Source organism: Taeniopygia guttata, chromosome 3, assembly GCF_048771995.1.
Source record: "Taeniopygia guttata chromosome 3, bTaeGut7.mat, whole genome shotgun sequence".
NCBI classification, from domain to species: Eukaryota; Metazoa; Chordata; class Aves; order Passeriformes; family Estrildidae; genus Taeniopygia; species Taeniopygia guttata.
In genome coordinates, this window is record NC_133027.1 from 59,407,129 (window position 1) to 59,427,687 (window position 20,559).

At 36.8% G+C, this 20,559-nt stretch overlaps 1 protein-coding gene across 27 annotated transcripts in view; it reads right to left on the reverse strand.

Annotated features, from left to right (window-relative positions):
- The window catches only part of SYNE1 (spectrin repeat containing nuclear envelope protein 1), a 287,044-nt gene that overhangs the window by 52,386 nt on the left and 214,099 nt on the right, over nucleotides 1-20,559 (reverse strand). For all 27 annotated transcript variants that reach the window (XM_072926945.1, XM_072926947.1, XM_072926946.1 and 24 more), the window contains 15 exons: nucleotides 19,778-19,879; nucleotides 17,934-18,053; nucleotides 16,174-16,374; nucleotides 14,760-14,933; nucleotides 14,179-14,310; nucleotides 11,338-11,534; nucleotides 10,309-10,441; nucleotides 9,763-9,945; nucleotides 8,772-8,921; nucleotides 7,101-7,277; nucleotides 6,342-6,497; nucleotides 3,399-3,554; nucleotides 2,494-2,664; nucleotides 1,770-1,903; nucleotides 129-333 (listed from right to left, as the gene is read on the reverse strand). In XM_072926945.1, the coding sequence (XP_072783046.1) occupies nucleotides 129-333; nucleotides 1,770-1,903; nucleotides 2,494-2,664; nucleotides 3,399-3,554; nucleotides 6,342-6,497; nucleotides 7,101-7,277; nucleotides 8,772-8,921; nucleotides 9,763-9,945; nucleotides 10,309-10,441; nucleotides 11,338-11,534; nucleotides 14,179-14,310; nucleotides 14,760-14,933; nucleotides 16,174-16,374; nucleotides 17,934-18,053; nucleotides 19,778-19,879 (2,391 nt within the window). The remainder of the gene's footprint in view (nucleotides 1-128; nucleotides 334-1,769; nucleotides 1,904-2,493; nucleotides 2,665-3,398; nucleotides 3,555-6,341; nucleotides 6,498-7,100; nucleotides 7,278-8,771; nucleotides 8,922-9,762; nucleotides 9,946-10,308; nucleotides 10,442-11,337; nucleotides 11,535-14,178; nucleotides 14,311-14,759; nucleotides 14,934-16,173; nucleotides 16,375-17,933; nucleotides 18,054-19,777; nucleotides 19,880-20,559) is intronic.

A 20,559-nucleotide genomic window follows, 5' to 3' on the forward strand; every position in this document is an offset into this window, starting at 1 on the left:
TAAAATGAAATATGTAGTATACAAGATTCCAAAACACCAACTACAGAGTTTAGCAATGGAAAGCCTCTTGAGATTTTTTTTCTTAGCCCACAGAGCTGAGAAAAGCTGCAAAGCTTAACTGAACATACATTGCAGTCCCGAATCCAAGAAGTAACTTCATCATCAGCAATGTCTTTGCTGATTGCAGTCTTCAGGAGTTCATTGGTCTGCTCTTCTCGCTGGTGGACCGTGGAGGAGCACTGCTGGTAGCAGTCCTTGTACCTCTGCCACAGCTGGAGCAGGGCCCTGCTGGCACGAAGCCGCTCTGCAACCTCCTGCAGGAGGTTGTTCCACCTGGGGACGAGACAGGGTGAGTGATCCAAGCCTGGGAATCCACAATAACAATCTGTGTCCTTCTTTCTCTCTGCTATTTCCCATGGTCTCTTGACTTTAAAAACATTTGGTAATAATCAAAATCCAGATATTTGGTGAAAATAATAACAAACCAAGGAATTTCTGTTTCAATACCAAACCAGGCTGTTCTGAGCTATCACAATGTCTGTGATGTGTACTACATCTTGGATGCTGTTTAGTAATGGTGGTGGTCAGAGCTGCAGCACACTTTTTGTGCTGAACCTCCTGCTATTTCCACTTAGTTCCCTCAGCATCACAGAGCACCCATGACCAACCATGCACTGCCAATAGCAGATTCCTGTAAGGGCCTAAGAGGACCAGAACAGCTGTAAATAAGACACCATTTCTTCTCCTGCCGTTTTCTCCTGAACTCTGATGCAGTATTTAGTCATAAAGCTCTGCGTAACTCACTTGTAAAATACTCCCAGACATATTAAAATCTTTATATTTCTATTATCCAATTGAATTTCTAATATCCCTTTGAATTCTTTCCTATAATAATTCCCCAGTGAATTTTTTGCTCTAATGGCAACCAGGAACACATGCTTTCTCAAATATGCTTGTAGTTACCAAACTGCTTAATTATTTCCTTATGAATGAAAATCACAGTATTTCTCAATTGTTATTATACGATGAAAAGCAAAGGTTTAGGAGCAAAAATTCTGCCAGTCATCACTGAAATTGTTAATTTCTATGGTATCTTCCCTCCTCCCACTTCCAGTTTCTAGGACAGGGCTGAGCACAGATTAAAATAAGTTCAGTGTGATTCTGTTTTCAAAAAATTCTCAGCTTTCCACCAAACTATCTTTTTTTTTTTTTTTTTTTTTTCTGGATCCTCCCTTCCTGTATCTGAGTAAACCCTTTTACTAGTTTTTGCCTGAATTCAAAGCTGGGGAAGCTATTTGCCAAGGTACCGGTGAGGGGCTTAGATCTTCCTGTCTATGATGCCCTTCCTAAAACTAGATACAGCAACCTAAAATTTGAGGAAAATGATGCAAACCATCGAAACACTGCAAACAAAGCTTTCAGATAAACTTCTCAAATTTCAAGTGCAGTATTATTTTCCAGCATGATATTTATGAATTTTGGTTGGCAGTCAAGCACACAGTGAAAATACTGACATTAATGCCCAAATGCTCACTGGAGAAGGTATTCCATTTATTATGAGCAGTAAATGAGAGTTTTACTCCAGTCGTTGGCAAAAGGAATAATCCTGCCTGTTCCAATAAACCCCTCATGACCCCAGGAACTTAAAATAATAAAATATAAGAAAAAGAGGAATAATGGAAAACTGGATAATGGATAAATACAGATTTGCTACTGAAAATAAAGTCCAACACTTTGTGTTGAAATTAAAGTTCAAAGACATTTTCTACCTCATATTCACTTCTTTCAAAGTGTTGGTAAGTGTTTCAGTCACTGGTGGGTGACATTCTTTCAACAACTCATTGGTCACAGAACCAAATTTCCGTAAGCTATTCTCTTGTTTTTCCAATTCATCTTGTAGGCTCTAGAGTATTTATGAAACAAAACAAAACCATAAGTTAATAAAATTCCATGATGTGGAAGCATTTCAAAATAGCATGCAACAATTTCAACAAATTATGAATGAAAACTCAATTTCATGTGTTTCATATAAATAAGTTGTTTAATAAATATATGCTCTAATATGCTTTTTTCACAATGGTAAATTACTTGATCATGTGAGTGTCTCAGCTCCTGGAACATAATTTTCTTCGATCATCAATCTACTGCAAAGTTGGTGGGGGGCTAATAATGTGATGTCAACAAGCACCTGTAGCTCTGAAGCCCGATGAAGTAGCAAGAGAAACTTTAGGTTTTATGGCCATTAGCATGACTTCAAAACTTGTAACAATTTGATGGTATGGCTCAACATTATAAAGAACATCAAAAATCTAAAAAGAAAACAACTATCCCAAAAAAAAATTTCTGCAAAATGAAATATGCAGTGGCTGGTTTATAATGTGTTCTCTTAATACAATATGATTTTAATGTGCCAGAATGTCTTCCACTTCTTATAAGCCAAAATCTACAGTTATTTGCATCCATGCAATTTCAGACGAAATTAACTCTTATCACCTGAAGTTTATCAACTTGGACTTTCACAGCTTCCAGAGAACCAGTAAGAAGATAAAAATGGGACAAAGAATATCTGGCTTCTGTCAAGTAACTGTTCAGTTCTTCATAAGCCACTTTGTAAATGCTCCACTGATCAAGAACAGATTGCAACAATATCTTCAGTTGGCTAACCTGAGAGGAGGGAGGAATAAACACAAAAGTAAATTAAAAGCATTCAAGCTATTTGGGGTTTTTTAAAACTATTTTCTTCCTTTGGCTCTCACATGCTTCTTGCCCTAAATGCCTAATCTTAAACCTACTGGATAATTTAATGAAGATTTTGTACAACCATTAGCTGGGCTCACACTAGGAACAGTATAAAGTTCTATTTCATTTTATAAAGGTTGGATGGAAGCGACTCTGAAGGTGTCAAAATTCATTTTACTTTGGTCCAAAGTAGGATCACGAGACATTTCTTGAGACTATCCATATCCCTATGGTGGGGAAATCAGCCTATGGAGATCAGCAGAAAGGCTAGCACTAACAAACTGTACTCCTTCTGAGAAGGCAGACAGATGTCAATAAAATTTTGAATGTTGAAAATCAACGCTGATTCTTCCTTATTCTGTGAGACCTGTGGGCTTGAAAATAATTTGAAGATAATTTGGTACCTTTACATTAAACATCAGGAAGCATCTAAAAAGCTTTAATTACAATGACTAAAATAATTGTTGAAACAAGAAATACCCATTTTATATAGTGTGTACAAACAAACTTGGGGATTGATGGCTAGAGAGATGGAAAGAGGGACACGATTCAGAATCTCTTCGTCTACAACACAGAAGAAATTGACTAGCTGCAGCTGTTAATTCTCCTTCTCCTCCTTATCCCTAGAGCTGTAATTTTCCCCTTATGGATTCTTTTACCATGTGATCCAAATTGGCCCAGGAATGGTTAATTTCTTGTAGCGTATTCATAACAGCAGAAGAGACTTCTTCTTTCTTGTTCTGTACCAAAGAAAGACCACTCTGCTCTACATTTTCTATTTCTTTTTCCTTTGTTCTTATTAAATCTTCTAATTCCTAAAAAAATTTTTAAAAAAAGGAAAAAAAAAAGATACCTGAGTATTTTTGCTTGTTTAATTGGTTAAATAATATCTTAATCTAGAAAAGATGACCATAAGCTCCTTAGTTTAAAAAATAGCAGGCATGCTGTCATATTTTGACTTTTTATTCTCAAGGCACTCACAACTCATCAGCAATTTCATTGAATATTTTATGTTCCCTTTAAAGTCTAGCAGTTTGTTGTTGATTTAAATAGAAGCATGTCCTCTACATAAAACTTCTGCATAATTTTCCACTTTCTTGTAAGAATAGAAAACTCCTTAAAAATAGCCATTCCTAGGTGGGAAACTACCTATATAATTTTATAACATCATTCAGGGAGATGGGTGAAAGTCCTGCAGTGCTCTGACTCATATGGAAGCTCTGGGGTTTCAGGCAGCACAATCACTGAGTCTGAACAGAGAGGGGCAGTAAGGCTTGCAGGCTCCAGGCCAGCACAGATTTGTATTCACCTGTTAGTATGATACAGAAAGCAGACTGTGACATGACAGCAACCTTGCGTTACCCCTAGATTTACTAGTACACCATGTGATTATTTTGTGATTATTTTGTCATCTTCTGCAAGCCTCTCCTTACTGAGAGAAACAGATCAACAGAGAAAGAAAAGAATAGAACAGAACTCTGGTCTGCCTAAAATCTTTCAAATATTTCAACCCACATCTTTCAATAAATTCACTCCCTGTGAAACCCAAAACACAACAAGTGAACCAGTGCCATAAGAGACTTTACACTGTAGATAGCTGGGAAAGTTTTTGGTGCAAACAGAATTTGTCCCTGCACAAATATGACACACTTTTTTCTATACACATATTTGTGAGAGCATTTTTATGGCACTATTTACTTTCAGCCCTTTTTCTCCTGTATTATTTCACATTTCTTCAAATACCTAGCCATGATCTTGTTCCAAAGCACTGCCAGAGTAATACATCATTTTTTAACCAGCTGACAACAACACAAACATTTCTAAGTTGAACATAATACATTTTACTTCCCAAAAAGTGGATTTTTGCACTGAAAAAAGTCATTTAACTTTATACAAGATTGCTCCAAAATTCAGAATAGGCAAAAGTTGCAAACATCAAGACCAGCAAATATTTCTGGTTCTCATTGAAAAGGGCTTTTTTATTTATAATTTAAAACTCATAACTGAATTAAAGGTGCACTATTTTTTCTAACCTGTGACAGGAAAAAATGTTTAAGTTCACTTATTAATATGACACTAAGCAGCAACTAACATTTGTTAATAAACAAACTCCAGCTTTTAAACTAGTTGAACCGGATATCTGGGAGTGTCTGACACAGTTATTTCTTAAACAATTTGTTTCTCCACTGATCAAAGTCTTGCCATTAATAACTAACTCCCCAAGTGTATTTGCTAACTTCCCTGACCAAAAGGAACCAAAAAGGTGATAAATCAGATTCAGCTTTGAACTCCAGCCAAGCACAGACTGCTGATTATGTCAGGCTATGTTAAATAACCCTTGGGTTATTGTTAAATAACCCTTGGGTTTATTGTGCTGAAACCATAAAGATACCTGAATTAAGAAAAAAGCACTTCAGACAGATTGAAAACTCAGGTCAACCATTTCAGAAAAAAATTTGACCTCTAACATATCTGGCCTAACCACCCTATTTGCCTTTACAGAAAAAAAGATGGGTTCAATAAAGTGATGAATATAGAGCACATTCTTTTATACATTTCATTTGAATTTACAGCTGTTCTCTTTGTGAAGAGATGAATGCTAGATTACATTTGTCCCATTACTTAAATTCATGCAGGAGAGACACATAAATATAAACACAATTCCTCAATCCCTTTTATGGGGATGAGAACAGCAAGGTTTTGTGCATCCAGTTGGTCTGACAGTTTTAATTTTATCAGGCATGAAATTTATTATATGGTATCTGGTAGGACAAAATTATTTTGAATAAAAATTATGTGATGCTGATATGGTGTGGAGGTCTTGTCTATAAATTCAGAAGTATCTGTTCTGCCTATACACCTGTAAGCTTTAACTCTGGCCTGGCAGCTCCAGAGGTAAGCTTCTTATTATCATTATTTAAATACATGTTGCTCTGAGTAAGATGTTCAGAGACAACTAGGATACCCAGTTCACTGTTGTGCAATCCTTGTATGAATTCCATGTGAAAAATTGTGGTGGTTTTTTACTTATGTGCATTATGTAGAGCTGCACTTTGCCTCGTCTCACCTTTGCACATCATAATCACGACTCTCTTTCCTTTTCTGGATAGTTATAGATTTGAAAAAAAAATCAAAACAAAAAAACAAGAAGAAACAATTCCCAATTTTCTGAATGCATAAAAATTCCTTGGATTCTAGCATTTTTCTCTGAATGGTCAGGTGGAATATATGAGGTAGAAAAAGAATGGAAATAAGTGGGGCATGGAGGCAAGATATTGAAAAGGGAGAAAAAAAACCCGTAAGATTGGCTAAACAGATGTGACAACATATTCCTTTGACAGTCTTCTAGTTCAGTATGACTTGCATGCTTTGAAATGTCCAGTGTAAAAATAACAATGACTTTAGTTGGTCTTAAGGAACTTTGAGACATTTTGGCTCTTTCCTCTTTTATTGCTGGCACCTTAGGAATGAAATCTCTTCTTTACAGAAGTCAAGAAAAGTTGAGTCACTGACTTCACCAATATGAAGATTTCACATGGATTTATCAAATGTGGTTTCAAACTCTGGGAAAGAGAACACTATTATTTATAAGTAGACATTACCTGACAATCTTTCAAAGCATTCTGCACTGAAGCCTGATCTCCAATTTTTTGTTGCTGTTTCAGCTTCTTCTCTTGGGTTTCAAACCAAGTTTTTAGGGACTGCACATTATTTTCATATTCTGTCCAGGATTCCTGCAGACTTTCCAAAAGCTGGATCTGCAAAGAAAAATTAGTATATACTTTCTCATAAAATTATCCTTATTGTTGGGTCAATTATATAAATCACTGAAGACCAATGCAAAGTAGTGCCTTCTTGGAATTCAGTGCTTTCAGAATTTAAAACCAGTATATACATTCAAATCTAAATATATCTAGTATTTTTAATAGAATTAGTAATAACCCTGGCTTCATTCATCTTGGGGAAAAGAGGGCAAAGGAATAATCGCACTGTGCTGTTCACTACTTATAGGGAGGCATGGGGAAAGTGGAGGCAGACTATTCTGGGAGATATTCAATAAAAGGAGAAGATATAACTGTCACCAGTTGCAACATTAGAAATCCTGATTGGGAACAAGACAAAAACTTGTCCCTCACCAGAGTGGTTAAGCATGAATCAGCTACCCAGAAGAGTTTGTGGAATCTATCCTTGGAAATTTTCAAGATTCAGCTAACAAAGTCCCCTTTGATCTAACTGTAAAGTTAGCTCTGTTTGAGCAGGAGATTGACCTAGATGACCTGCAGAGGCTTCAAACCATTATAATCTTACTGTTCCACACATTTTGGAAGTTCACTCCAGAGGAGTTAGGTTTTTTTCATTACCTTTTCTGTTATCAGGCCTTGCAGGATCTGCCAACGTCTGTTCATTGCTCCAAGCTGTTCTGCAAAATCAGTTTTGTCACTACGCTTACTTTCAACATCCTGGCTGCTGATTTGAAGCACTGATTGGTTCACAAAGTCGACAGTCAACTGTTTGCAATTTAAATCTATCTTGAAACCCTAAGCAAAAAAAAGCAGAATAAACAAAGCAGCACATGAGTGCACAACTTCCCACCTTCCTGAAAAACAGAGGGAAAATGTTCAAGAGCTACATCTTTATCACAATTCCACTAGAAGTGTTTTTTAGCAATTGGCCAGAAATTAGAAAACAAGTCCCTCCCACTGTAAGAAATGAGAAGGTTCAGCACCACTTGATGAGTCTTGACAGGCACAAGTTTATGGGACCTGATGAGTGAGATGCATCCCAGGGTCCTGAGGGACCTGACTGATGCTGTTGCCAAGCTACTTTCCATCATATTTGAAAAGTCATGGTGTTCAGGCAAATACCCAATAACTAGAAAAGGGGAAACATCACTCCTATCTTTACAGAGAGGTTAGCCTGTAAAGACTTCTGTTTCTGGGAAGATCATGGAACAGATCCTTATGGAAGCAATGTTAAGGCACATTCAAGCCAAGGACATGATCCAAGACAGCCAGAACAGACTTACTAAGGGCAGATTGTGCCTGATCAGTCTGGTGACCTTCTATGGAATGACTGCGCCAGTCAACATGGGAAGACTGACTGATGCCATATGCCTAGAATTCTGTAAGATTTTTGACAAATGACATCCAAATGACATCCTTCTCTCCTAATTAGAGAGACATGGGTGTGAATGTTGGACTATTCTGTGGATAGGGATTTGGCTGGATAGATGCAGCCAGAGAGCTTTGGTCCATGGCTCTGTGTCCAGGTGGAGACCGATGATGAGTAGCGTCTCTCAGGGCTCTATTCTGGGACCAGTGCTCTTTAATACCTTTATCAATGACACAGTGAGATCAGATGTATCCTCAGCAAGTCTGCAGAGGACATGAAGCAGAACAGCACAGTTGATACAACTAAAGAATGGGACACCATCCAGGGGACCTGGACAAACTTGAGAACTGGGCCCATGAGAACCTCATGAAGTTCAACAAGTCCAAATGCACGGTGCTGCACCTGGGCTGGGGAGATGAACTCATTGAGAGCAGCCCTGCAGAGAAGGATTTGGGAGTTCTCAAGTTTAAAAAGCTGGACATAAGCCAACAGCACGCACTTACAGCCCAGAAGGCCAACTGCATCGTGGGCTGCTTCTAAAGAGAAGTGGCCAGCAGTTTGAGGGAGGTGATTCTGTCCCTTTGTTCTGCTCTTGGAAGACCCTGACTGGAGTACTGCATTCACACTGGCAAATCTAATAAGGTTTAATAATATGCATATTGCTTTGGATTTTCCTAGAAATTAATGTAAGCATATTAAAAATATATATTCCTCCCATAAGTAAACAGCAGAGTAAAAGTAATTTTGGCTTCTTTTCCACAGTATCAAATATTTTACACTTCTAACTAACAATTCCAACCACTCTACAAAGTTGGTGATTTTTTTTTCCTAAATCACTTGTATTTTACATATTCCTATATATTTAATATTGGCAACAATGGGGATAAATCAAAAGGAAAATTAATATTTCCACTCAGTACCTTGTACTTCTGGATGTAACCCTGAATTTCTTTCTGTCCTACTACATTTTTTATATTTTCTTCATCCTGCTGAATTACATTTTCCATCAGCGAAATCCAGCTCATAATTTCAGTGATGGCATGGCGAGAAGGAATTTTGTCCATCTGGAGCTGTTGAGATAACAGATTTCTAATTTATGTTGTGAAGAATATAGATAAGAATTTCTTGCTTTGCATTAACACAGTTTCAGTAGTTGATAGAGTTCTGCTAGCTTGCATTTAATTACTCAAGAATATGTTCTATGACATTTTTAGGTGGACATGTATATTTTGCAGTACAAGACAATTCAGAGAACTACAGAATGACATTGTTTTGTTTACTGTCACAGACTCAGTTAAGAATTGTGACCCTTCCTCTCTCCCTGTAAATCACAAAGTTATTACTAACTCTGAGAGCATTCTAAGTTACAAACTAAAGCAACAGCTTACAATGATAACCCTCTAGAAACTATATATTATGACAACTTTTCAAGCAGTACAATTCCTTAAGTTTAGCACTATACCATTAAAGCCCCAAAACCACACAACCAAAAGCATCCTGTGCCTACACATACTAGCAAAAATAAAGAATGTTTTTAGATCTGTTTTGTCTTTCACAGACTTAAACCTAACCTATTCAATTTGAACAAAACCACTACCACTACCCCAACCTGACAGGGCACAAGGATGTGAAATCTCTTTTTCCAGAAAGCATACCAATATGTTGAAAAAACCCTCACCTCTTCTTTGGTTAAAATTTAACAAATGTAAATATGAAAGTCTGAAACTAACATTGATGCATACTAGACAGGCAGGATTTGAAACTAAGTGTAAGCTTTCCCACAATAAAACAGGAATAACTTTTTTCTTATCTTTCCTCATATGGAAAAACTCAGAAAGGAAGCAACTAGTCAGTGCCAACTGTACAGTCTTAGTTTTCTGGAATGTCAAAGGCCATCACTGGCTTTCTTACTTGGTGCAACTTCTCTTGTACTGCTGGGATTTGTGTGAGAAGCTCTGTCCACTGGGTTTCAATATGGGACAAGCCTGCACGCAATGCAGCTGTATCTACTTTCTTAAGCCTGAGGAGTTGGTTCCCAGTACTCAAGACAGAAGATTTCTGTGATGATTTAGTATCCACTTCTTTTGAAAACTCCTGTAAACAGAACCATTTTTTGTGAAAATAATTAAATACTTTTTAATTTTACATAGTGTTTTAGAACCTCAAAAAGCTAGGAATATCCTCCTTTCCCTTTAAAATATGTACTTTCTATTAGTATTCACCAACTATACTTCAGAGTAAGTTGAACAAAAATTGTGTTCAGTCATAAAACTCTTTTCTGTTTTCAGAATCCTCAAGATTTACAATCCTTGCATACAGCAAAGAAGTGCTTAATGTGCATACACACCAGCATTTTGAAGAACAGTTTACCTATATACTCATCAATGATAAGAAGAAATATAACCATTTGATTAATCAACTGTTTAATTGTAATTGGAGAGAAACTGAACAACTTACCAAAAAGGAGTTCAGGTGGTCTCGGACTGTTTCCAGTTCCTGAGGAACAGTCAAAGACTGCTGGCTCCAAAACTCAAGTCGCTCCTTTGCAGATTGCAACCACTGTGTCAATTCATTTGATTCATTCTGATACCTGGCAAGATGTTTAAAGAAGAATGAAACAGTCATTGCCACTTTTTGCCTCCAACTGAGCAGTCTTTCCTCCACGTGTTAGAGGAAGATATCGAATGCCAGATTTGAAATGTTATTCTTATCAAATTTCAGAAAAACATAATTTAATTTTACAGACAGGCATGGCATGAGGAAGCTTTAGCCACTATGTTCACAATTTCTAATGGTGCCTTAATTTTGCCTTTAGAAAAAAGTTTAATGAAGGACAGTAAGTAGGTCCCAAACCTCTCTGGACAAGCTGTAACCCCACTCAATGCACATAAACAGACTATTCACTTCCATTAGAAGGTTCAGTCTTCCTAAATCTTTACCAAAAAGTATTTCAGAGCAGATTTTTTTCCCCCATATTTCACGTGCCAAGCAACTCCTAAGGAGATAACAGAATATGAGTGTCCACACATAAGCCAGGGATTCATAGACAAAGCTTTTATACCAATTAGATAATTAATTTCAAAAATAGCATATGAATGTTAGTAAGGTACCAAAAACTCCTTTCCATATATGCAATGACACAGACAAAAACTCAGAAATTGCAATGCATCTACTAAAACATGCTGAGGCTACTCACGTTGTTCAGCAAAGCATGCAAGTTTTCTTATCAACTTGTATGCACACAAGGCTTCTAAATTAATCATCTAAGAAAGTATTTTCTGATTTCCTCACACCAGCTTTTATCTGCTACATCTTTTATTACAAATGAGAGTGTATGCTCTGTGGTACAGAGGAGCAGTCAAACTATGACATACATTTTAAAGTACTTTCTTTTAAATGTTGAATCAAATATGTCTGGGTCCAGAATGGCTTTGACCTGAAAAGCACAGGTGAAGAACTTTGTATTTAGCATTACATCAGCATTACCTTGTCCAGTGCTTCAGTATTGTCTCCAGCCTGTGAAGCTCCTTGGTGACTTTGCTGGTGTTACTTAACCAGCGTTCTCCTAGCTGGTTCAGTTGACCTTCCAGTTCTGAGCAGCTAACAGAAAAAAGGAGCCGCTTCCCATCATCTAGCACTTGGTATAACTTAGGCTGGTATTCAGTCAGGTTAGATCTCAGATGCTGTAATGACAGAGGAGATGGCTAGATAACTGCAGATCTCTGCTACCACACTTTCTCAACATTTAGTTTCCTTTTACTGCAATTTGTTGCATATCCAGTGCTACTACAAAATATCAAATTTTTCCTCTGCTGCAGCTCTGGAACTTCCCAAGGATCATCATGCAGGTAATCTGCTCAAAAGCTGAACATGTTGCCACAAACTCAATCATGTCAATATATATATTGGTTCTTCCTTATGATGAACTCCTTCTTTGTGTAGATAGCCTATAATTGAAAAGAACCTTTGCGGGGCAACATCATTTCTGATAGAAATTGATTAAAATACCAGAACTTACTTTATGATCTGCGGAAAACCTACTATCTACTGCAATGAACGTTAAAGATGTCCAATATAAAATTATTAACAGTGGTTCCCTCTTCAGCCCTTCCAATGCCCATCTTCAGCTCTCTGGACATCTCACTCTTTTACTGATCTACCCTCCTGCTCTTCAAGGCTACAAAACAGAAGATCACTCCATCCATCCAAAACCCTGAACACAGAGACCAATTTTTATTGCACAAGAAAGCAAGAAAGGTAATGATAAAGGAAAGGTTGTTAATACTATAACCCAGAATGGACCTGGAACTGAGAATGATTTAATTTAAATGGTGACTTGTGGATTGCTAAATAATTTGCACATGGTAAATATACCTTTTAAATTCCACTATAATTATCCAAATAGTATGGATTTTAAAAACATCTTATTGATATAACTTTGAGAGTAAAATGTACATGCATTCCCATTTTTCACTTCTGATTAAAGTAATCTGAATATAAAAAGTACAAAACAACCAATATTATAGTGAGTACGTGAACTTTCTATCACTCCCATTTCCTCTTTCACAAAAATAGTTTTTAATAGATTAAAAAAATTATATATTTGTGAGTCTATATATTTACACATAACAAATATAAAAAAAAAATCCTAGACAGAGGCTTGAAATATTCTAAGATAATAATAAATTTATTATGATGATTTTAAAGCGAAATGCGGCCAAATAATAAAATCTATGACATAATGAAATACAAGAATCTGGATTTGAGCAACCTAGTTTATGTAACTGAAAAGAAAAAGAAAAAAAGAAAATTAATTTAGGGTCAGGACAAACACAAACAATGCCTAGCATCAAACAAAACCAAAAGAACCACACAACAGATTGCTTAAATTGTCCTCATACCATAGGAAAAGAAGAAAGCTGTCTGGTAAAATAACCAAAAAGATGACAACACAAAGTTAAGAAAAACTTGACAGACATTTTTCTGTAAAACAAAAAGAGAATGAAAAACTCCCAACTAAAATGTATAGTATAAGGAGAAAAAAACAAAACACTAGAACAAAGAAACAGGATGTGGTAGAAAAACTGTATTTAAACTACTTGTTGCATGTGGGGAGGAAGGCAGTTTGAGGAACCACATGCTGTTCAGCCTCACCTTGCTCCCTGGAAAGATCATGGAGCACATCTTCCTGGATTCCATTTTCAGTGACAAAAAGGACCAAGAGGTGACCAGGAATATTACATTCACTAACAACCTTTTATAACAAAATTACTGTCTCTGTGGATCAGAGTGACTTCAGCATCTCCTTTGATACCATCTCCCACAGGACCCTCCTCTAGCAGCAGAGAGAGCTCAGGCTGCATAAATGGACTGTTTGGTGGGCTGAAAATGACCTGCATTACCAATCTCAATGCTAGTAATCAATGCTTAATGCCTGGCTGGCAGATTGAAATGGGCACAGTACTCCAGAGATTACTGATATTTTAACCCAAATACCTTCAACATCTTAATGGCAGACAGCATTCCCTCAGTAGATTTATGGATGACACTAATGCAAGGAGAGTGGTTGGGACAAAAATGGCAGACTGATTCCAGAGACTCTTCACTAAACTTGAGGTTGGAGACAGCAGAAACCTTGGAAAGCTAAAGAAACGCAACGTCTGCACCTTGGGCTGACTAGCTGTGTCTCAGTACAGATCAAGAAGGAAATTGGTGGTATATTTAACCTGGCAGCTTATCAGGCAAGCCACAGCACTGGCTTATATTAGGACTGTGAAAACCAGATGAAGTTATTTCATTATCCTTGTCTAGGTGGTGCTGATGAGGCCAAATCTGCTCCATCTCACTGTGCTCTGACCCACGTCTCACTGAGTTGAGGAAGAAGGAAGTAGTCAGGGTCTGGTGTAGAATTATTAAGTTATTTAGGGACCTAGAGCACATGTCCTTCCCAAAGAGGCTGTGGGAAATGTGCTTGCTTTAGATTGACAAACAAGGGCCAATCTAACAAAGATCTACAGCTGTTTGAGGTAAAATTAAAAAGATGATAGAGGTAAATTCTCCTCAGTAGTGTCACACAATATAAAAAGGACAATGGTAACAAGCTGAAAGATGATGTTACTATCTGGGCATTACAGAAAACCTTTTATAGCAGGTCTTGGTGCAGGACTGCAACTGGTCCCATGGTCAGCTGTGGGATCTCCTACTTTTGAGCTGTTGCTGATCCAGCCCGTGACAATGGTAATGCTTCAAGTGGGTGGCTGGACTAGATGACTGTCAGAGATCCCTTCAACCTCCCTTTTCTGCAGAGAATGTCTACAAAGCACCAACCTGAAAAAGTGTAATCCGGTCTCTAAGCCTGTGCTCTGTCTCTTCTACCAAACCAACAGGGGGGATGTTTCCTTCCACAGACTCCAGCTGTCTGGTGAGTTCCTGGTAATCTTCATCCAGATGCATCCAGGTCTACAAGCACAAATTATCCATGTATATGGTGAATCTGGGTATCTAGAAATTTTACTACTTTTTTTTTTTTTTATCTGAAGTCCTACAGCTTTCAAACCTATATGGTTGTGAAAGTACAGAAATAACAGTACAAATGTCCAGTAGACCTGTAAAAAGACACTATCCCTGTGACAAGCTGAACTTCTGGTAAGAACACATGGATAAAATGTCATGCTATCCTTAACCAGCTAAAGCTAAGCAGCTCTTTAGACTTAGAGGAACATAACTTGTGCCACCTGAAGGTCACAACAGTTAAACAGAAAAGACTGCATGTAGTCTATCAGTGCTTTGTGTGTATGACAAAATGGACTGATGCTCATCATTCTCTCCAAGCACAGGAAATCAGCATTATAGAATATCCTGGTGGTTGGTCACAATGGAAGTATAGAAAAGGCTATAGAAATTCTCACCTCTAGAATGTATTCCAGCTCCACACCTCTTTTATGAGCCAGCTTTAATACAGCTGAAGCTCTTGTCATCATCTCTGAATGCAACTGAGTTTCCTTCAAGAGGGCAAGGCTACTCATCTTTCTAGAAAGTGTTTCTGTCAGGATCATGTGTGACTCCAACCCTTGAAAATATTCCTGAAAAATTCAGATGTGAGAGAAAGGGAGAATAGAAAAGAGAAAGTGCAACTGTTACTCAATTCATTACCATTAAAAAAACATTTTAAGACATAAGCAGTACAATCAAATACCTACAAAGAATTAGGTAAACCTTTCACTTCACAACATTTCACAAAATACAACATAATTTAAAGACACTGGTCTATTCAAAGAAAGGAGTCAGTCATTCTCTCCACACAAATTCCATCATGACCCTCATTCCATAAACAAAACCTGTTTAAATCAGATAAACAACCCCAAAAAATTCTGTCTAATGAAAATGTGAAAGATATTTGTCCTATTTGTGGGTGCTATTGAGATATGTAAATTTCTGTTGAAAATAAATGGAGTGGTGGATGAAATTGCTATGTAGGATGGAAGGACAATACTAGGAACTTGTTATTAGATTAATGAAGAAAATGCAATCCATCTGGGTTCACCTTAAACAAAGCATTTGAAACAGTCTTTCAGAACAGTTCACTGGCTCCAATTTAAAATACAGTCTGGCCCACCATTCTGAAAAGCTCCTGAATATTTAGGAACAGAAGGTTAGCAATTTGCTCTTCATAAATGTCCTGGCTTCAGCTGGGATAGAGTTTTCTTCTTAGCAGCTGGTACAGTACTGTGTTTTACCTTTACTATAGGAATAATGTTTATGACACACTGATGTTTGGTTTGTTGCTGAGCAGTGTTTACACCAAGTTAAGGAGTTTTCAGCTTCCTTTGCTCTGCCAGCGAGGAAGTGCATGAGGAGCCTGGAGGGACCATGGTCAGGACAGCTGACCTGAACACGCCAAAGGAATATTCCATACAATAGAGCATTATGTTCATTATATAAACTGCGGGGGGAGCTGTCTGGAAGCTGCTGATTTCTTCTCGGGGACAGATTGGCTATTGGTCAGGAGGTGGTGAACAATAGTATTGTACATCATTTATTTATTTCTCTTGTGTTTATTTCTCTCTCTCATTTCCATTACAGTTATATTGACTATTGCAATTATCTTTATTATTAAATTTAGTATTAGTATTAATTAAAATTAGTATTAGTATTCATCTCTCAATCCACAAGGCTTACATTATCTTTCTGGTTCTCCTTCTCCCCAAGGAAAGAACACATAAGGAGGAAGCAGCTGTGTGGTTCTTAGTTTCCCACTAGGGCTAAACCATGACAACAAACTTACAGTCATTACTAGCCCTGAAATATGTCCTGGTTTCTTACCTTATGTTTTTCAAGCAGTGACTGAACCTCTTCCTTGGAAGAAACAATCATTTTTTGGTCACCAGCCATTTTTTCTTGGCCTGTTTCTACCAGGTCAGCCAGGTCCTGCAAAGCCCGCTCATACTGCCTCTTCAGAGCCATATTCTGATTCAGATCACTCCGCCTGGATCCAATGATCATCAGCAGCTCATCATACTTATCCTGGCGGGCAAAGGGCAGCAATGGTGATTCTTATTTCACACCTTACAGGTCTTCTTTGAAGCAACCTAACTGTCTCTGTACTTTCTGTGAATACTAGCAGAATAACATTTAATTCCAGCTCAAAAAGAGTTTGCAGATATACTGATTTCATTGATAAATTAACTCACCATTTTAAGAGAGAAAAAATAAGCAAGACCTGAAACTCTTTTAAAGTACATGCATTTGGGAAAAAAAATAGTAGAATTCCAAAGGCTTATGTAAGTAGCAAGGGTTTGGCTTAATGCATCGAAAACCAGTGGCTACCGTGCAATGCAGTTGCTGTTTACATTTTACTTTTTATAATGCAGAGGATTGCATGGATTCCATCATGGATACAGACCATAGGAATCTCAAAAGTCAAGTTTGTTTCCTTCTCCTTCCCCAGAATCTTACTGGTAGCAAGCAAGATACATGCAACTTACTGTAAAAACACAAACAAGCCCATACTTTTAATCTATACAAGACATTCCAACAACCAAAATATCTCTACGATCATCCAGTGCTACAACAAAGGGCCCACCCTCAGAATACAGCTGGCTCTCCCAGCCTTAAACAGAAAATTGTGAGAAGCAAAACTGCCAGAAAAAGCCAAAGGAAGGCTTTTCTAAAAACTGAAATGAAGAGGAGGGGGAACATAATGGCACATAAACTGAGAAAAAACGCAAAGAAAAACCAAACCAAAAAGCAAAACAAAACAAAAACTCCCAAACAAACCAGCAGAAGGCGCTAAGACCAAAAGGATTGGGCAAAAGAAACATTTCTTAGTGATTTATTTCTTAGTCATTCATTTTAAATTGCTAACACTGTCTAGTTGGCTTAATAAGTTTATGGTCCAGTTTCAGCTATTTTATTTGCTTCCAATTTATTATTATGTCATTGTAAATGGTAGAATTAATTCATAAACATTCTCCTTGATCTTTCCTCAAGCATTCCCCTGCATCAGCCAAACTGCTCAAAAAGAACTTTCTCAACAGGTTTACAGAAGTTGTGCATCAATTGCCCACACGTATTCATATGAGAGATGCTCTAGAAAAAACAGAACATTTCAAGTTTCAGGTCTCACTTCACTCTCCATCCTCCTTTACTCCCTTCCTGCTTTGAATGACAGATATGAGACAGTACTAAACCACAGGTCATGAGACTCTGGTGAGAACAGGGATGAACCTTCAGCAGACAGATTTATCTTTACATGCTTAATGTCATCTGTTTCAAAAGGGAGTGAATGAGACAGAAAGCATGGTTTTGTAGAAAACATGTTTTTTACATGTTTTGTAGAAAACATGTTTTTTACATCTTTTTTACAATTAATACTGCTAATATCAGAGATGTTAGAAAATCTGAAGAGGCAAAATTGCAAAACTAGTTGAACCAGAGAGAACACAATGTTTTACACATACTGAAATGCCTTAAAATCACTTTTCCTAAACTTTGATGAAAAATAAAAAGAAGCATTCCTTTGATATCACAGATGAGAAAGTTGATAGGATGGACAGGTCTAGGATGGAACTAATGAACAATACCTGGATCTTAGACAACTCTTGTACAGAAGATTGGTCAATTTGTAGCTTGTCTATACGCTTCTTTAATTCATTGATTCCAGCATCTAGTTCCTTTAAACCTTCTTCTGCCTGCAGTATGACCTGTATATGAAAATTACATTGCTTAAGTTTCAATAACAGTAGTGTATCTGCTCTATGATCAGATTTTTTCTGCTTGCAGTACTAATAACACCTTCAATGTGCTGAAATTTTAAAGGATGCTATGAAGGAAACATTCATTAGAAGCTGGGAGAGTCCGTTTTTTTCTTAAAGTTGAATACGCATATCATTATTACTTTTTAATAACAAGCTGTTTTAGTATCATATAAAATACTATGCTTAGTATTTTTTATTCCTAACACAGCTATGAATTTCCATGCTTTTACCTATATAGTAGAGGCCCAAAATATTTTTTTTAAGATAACAATGTAATTTAAAGAATTTTTTTTTTTTATTAACAGCCATTCCTGTCATCTCTGAGCACCAAGCAAACAACCATCACAGCAGAACCCATATATGAAAGCAAAGAGCTCTGTGTAGTTCCTTTCCAAGACTGAGATTGGGCCAAAATTACTGTCAAGGAAAATGACTTGTACGTCCCCTGTTGCACTTGGAAAACTACAACTTAAGAAGACAGATTGGTTCTGTGCTCTTCGGGTGAGTGCCTGAAGTTGATGAGTTTTTCCAGTGGAAGCAACAAGCTTCCCTAGGTCTCTGCTGAAGTAACACATGCAGATAATAACAAAGTTAAAAGTGTGAGGTAGAGTCCTGTACTTAAACCCCTTTGTTGAGGCCCTTTCTGAAAGCTTCCTACCCAAGTATTTTTAAACTATGGATGTGAAGTAGAACTTCTGCCTGTCAGCAACATGTAGTTTGCACAATACAGTCACTAAATTTCCCCTTCATGCAACTGAAGTCACCAGGCTGATTAAGGGCCTTATTTCTACTTTCCTGACCACATGTTGAACAAGCAGCAATGCTTTTGAATTTGAATGTTTTATCAGCCAAGGGAGATTTTCTGAAACAAATAATTTCATTTGCTTTTGTTACCACATTGTTTTCCTACCTGGTAGTCAAATTATTTGTAAATAAATAAAATTTTGCTAATGTTTGGCATCACAAAAGATAGAAAAGAAAGACACAGTGTGACTTCTCTTTTTCATACAGGAGATGTAAACTCCTTCAAAATTTGAATGTTAGGTATTTAAAGTCCAGTATTTCTGTTTTACTGGAGGGCAACTCTCTTCCATTTAGCCACCTGCTGGCAGCAGACATCACTAACAAGAAATATCTATAAAAAGCAGCCCTTAGCATATGTCATTCATTTTTCTCACTGGTAAAACAGAAACAAGAAAACAGGATATACTTTTTCATATAAATAACTAATTAATCAGGCCATTCCTGATAAAGAAATAATAATTACTGCCTTAAATTAAAACGAGCAACATTAAAGACATCATTATAAACCAGTGAGCAGTAAAGTGCCCTTGGTTCTTAATAAAGTTTAATAGTCAAACAATTTAGCAAAACTCTGGACTTTGTTTATTGAAGTTTTCTTTTTTTCAAATATTGCCCAGTATGAACCTAACTAGGAAGTAGGTCAGCTGGGGAGATGAGAGAGACACTTTTGCTAGGGTTATTTTGTTGTTGTGCCTTTTTGCTTTGTTTACTTATAAATATGTGTAATACACTCTTGGACATACTTATTTTCCTATATTTAATGTGAACATGCATGTTCTCTCATTTAAAGGAACTGTTCTCTACAATCCATTAATACTTTGGATAAAAACTTTACCTCTTCCCAAGTGACAGATATGTGGTAGTACCTGAATTTGCTCTGTTTCTGGTCTGTCAGCTGCCTCTGCTAATTTCTGTAGAAGTAAGTATTTGTTATCAGCCACCGATGTAAACATGAGCTTCAGATCATTCTACAGGAGAAAAAACAGCAAATTACAGCCAATCACAGCACAAAACAACAGAAAAATATTCCATGCTTCAAAGAGTTTAAAGCATTAAATATTACATGGTAGCACTATAGCATTAAAATATTCAAAAAGCAACATACTTAGCCAATGCAAAACATTTCATTATGCTGCAAATCCAGCTATGGAGACTAAGAGCAAAACCGACTCATATTTAAAACATATCCCATGAATGCACTTCTACTTTTGCCTTCCAATTAAATGATTAATTACCAAGGGTCATTACCTCCATGTAAAAAAAATTCATGTACAGTTTATTCAACCACATATGACTGTAAACAAGTTAGGTTTTACTTTTTAAGGCAAATTGTTTTAATTACAAACTTGAGCTAATATAATGCATAAATAAACAAGACCTCCACACATTACAGGGTTAACCACAAGCTGAAACTTTTAGAATATTTTATCAGAACAGACACATAAATATTACTTAAAAATTTTGCTTAAATACAATCAATCATCTTTTTCTTGCACTCAACAGAAAATTATCAGCACGTTTTTCTGAGACTGTCAGCATTACATAAGGGGTGCATTAAGGATTTAGTATTTATTTTTACATTCAGCAATTATTTTAAATACTGAAAATCTCTAAGAATAATGCAATGATTTCTAATCAACCTTGATGT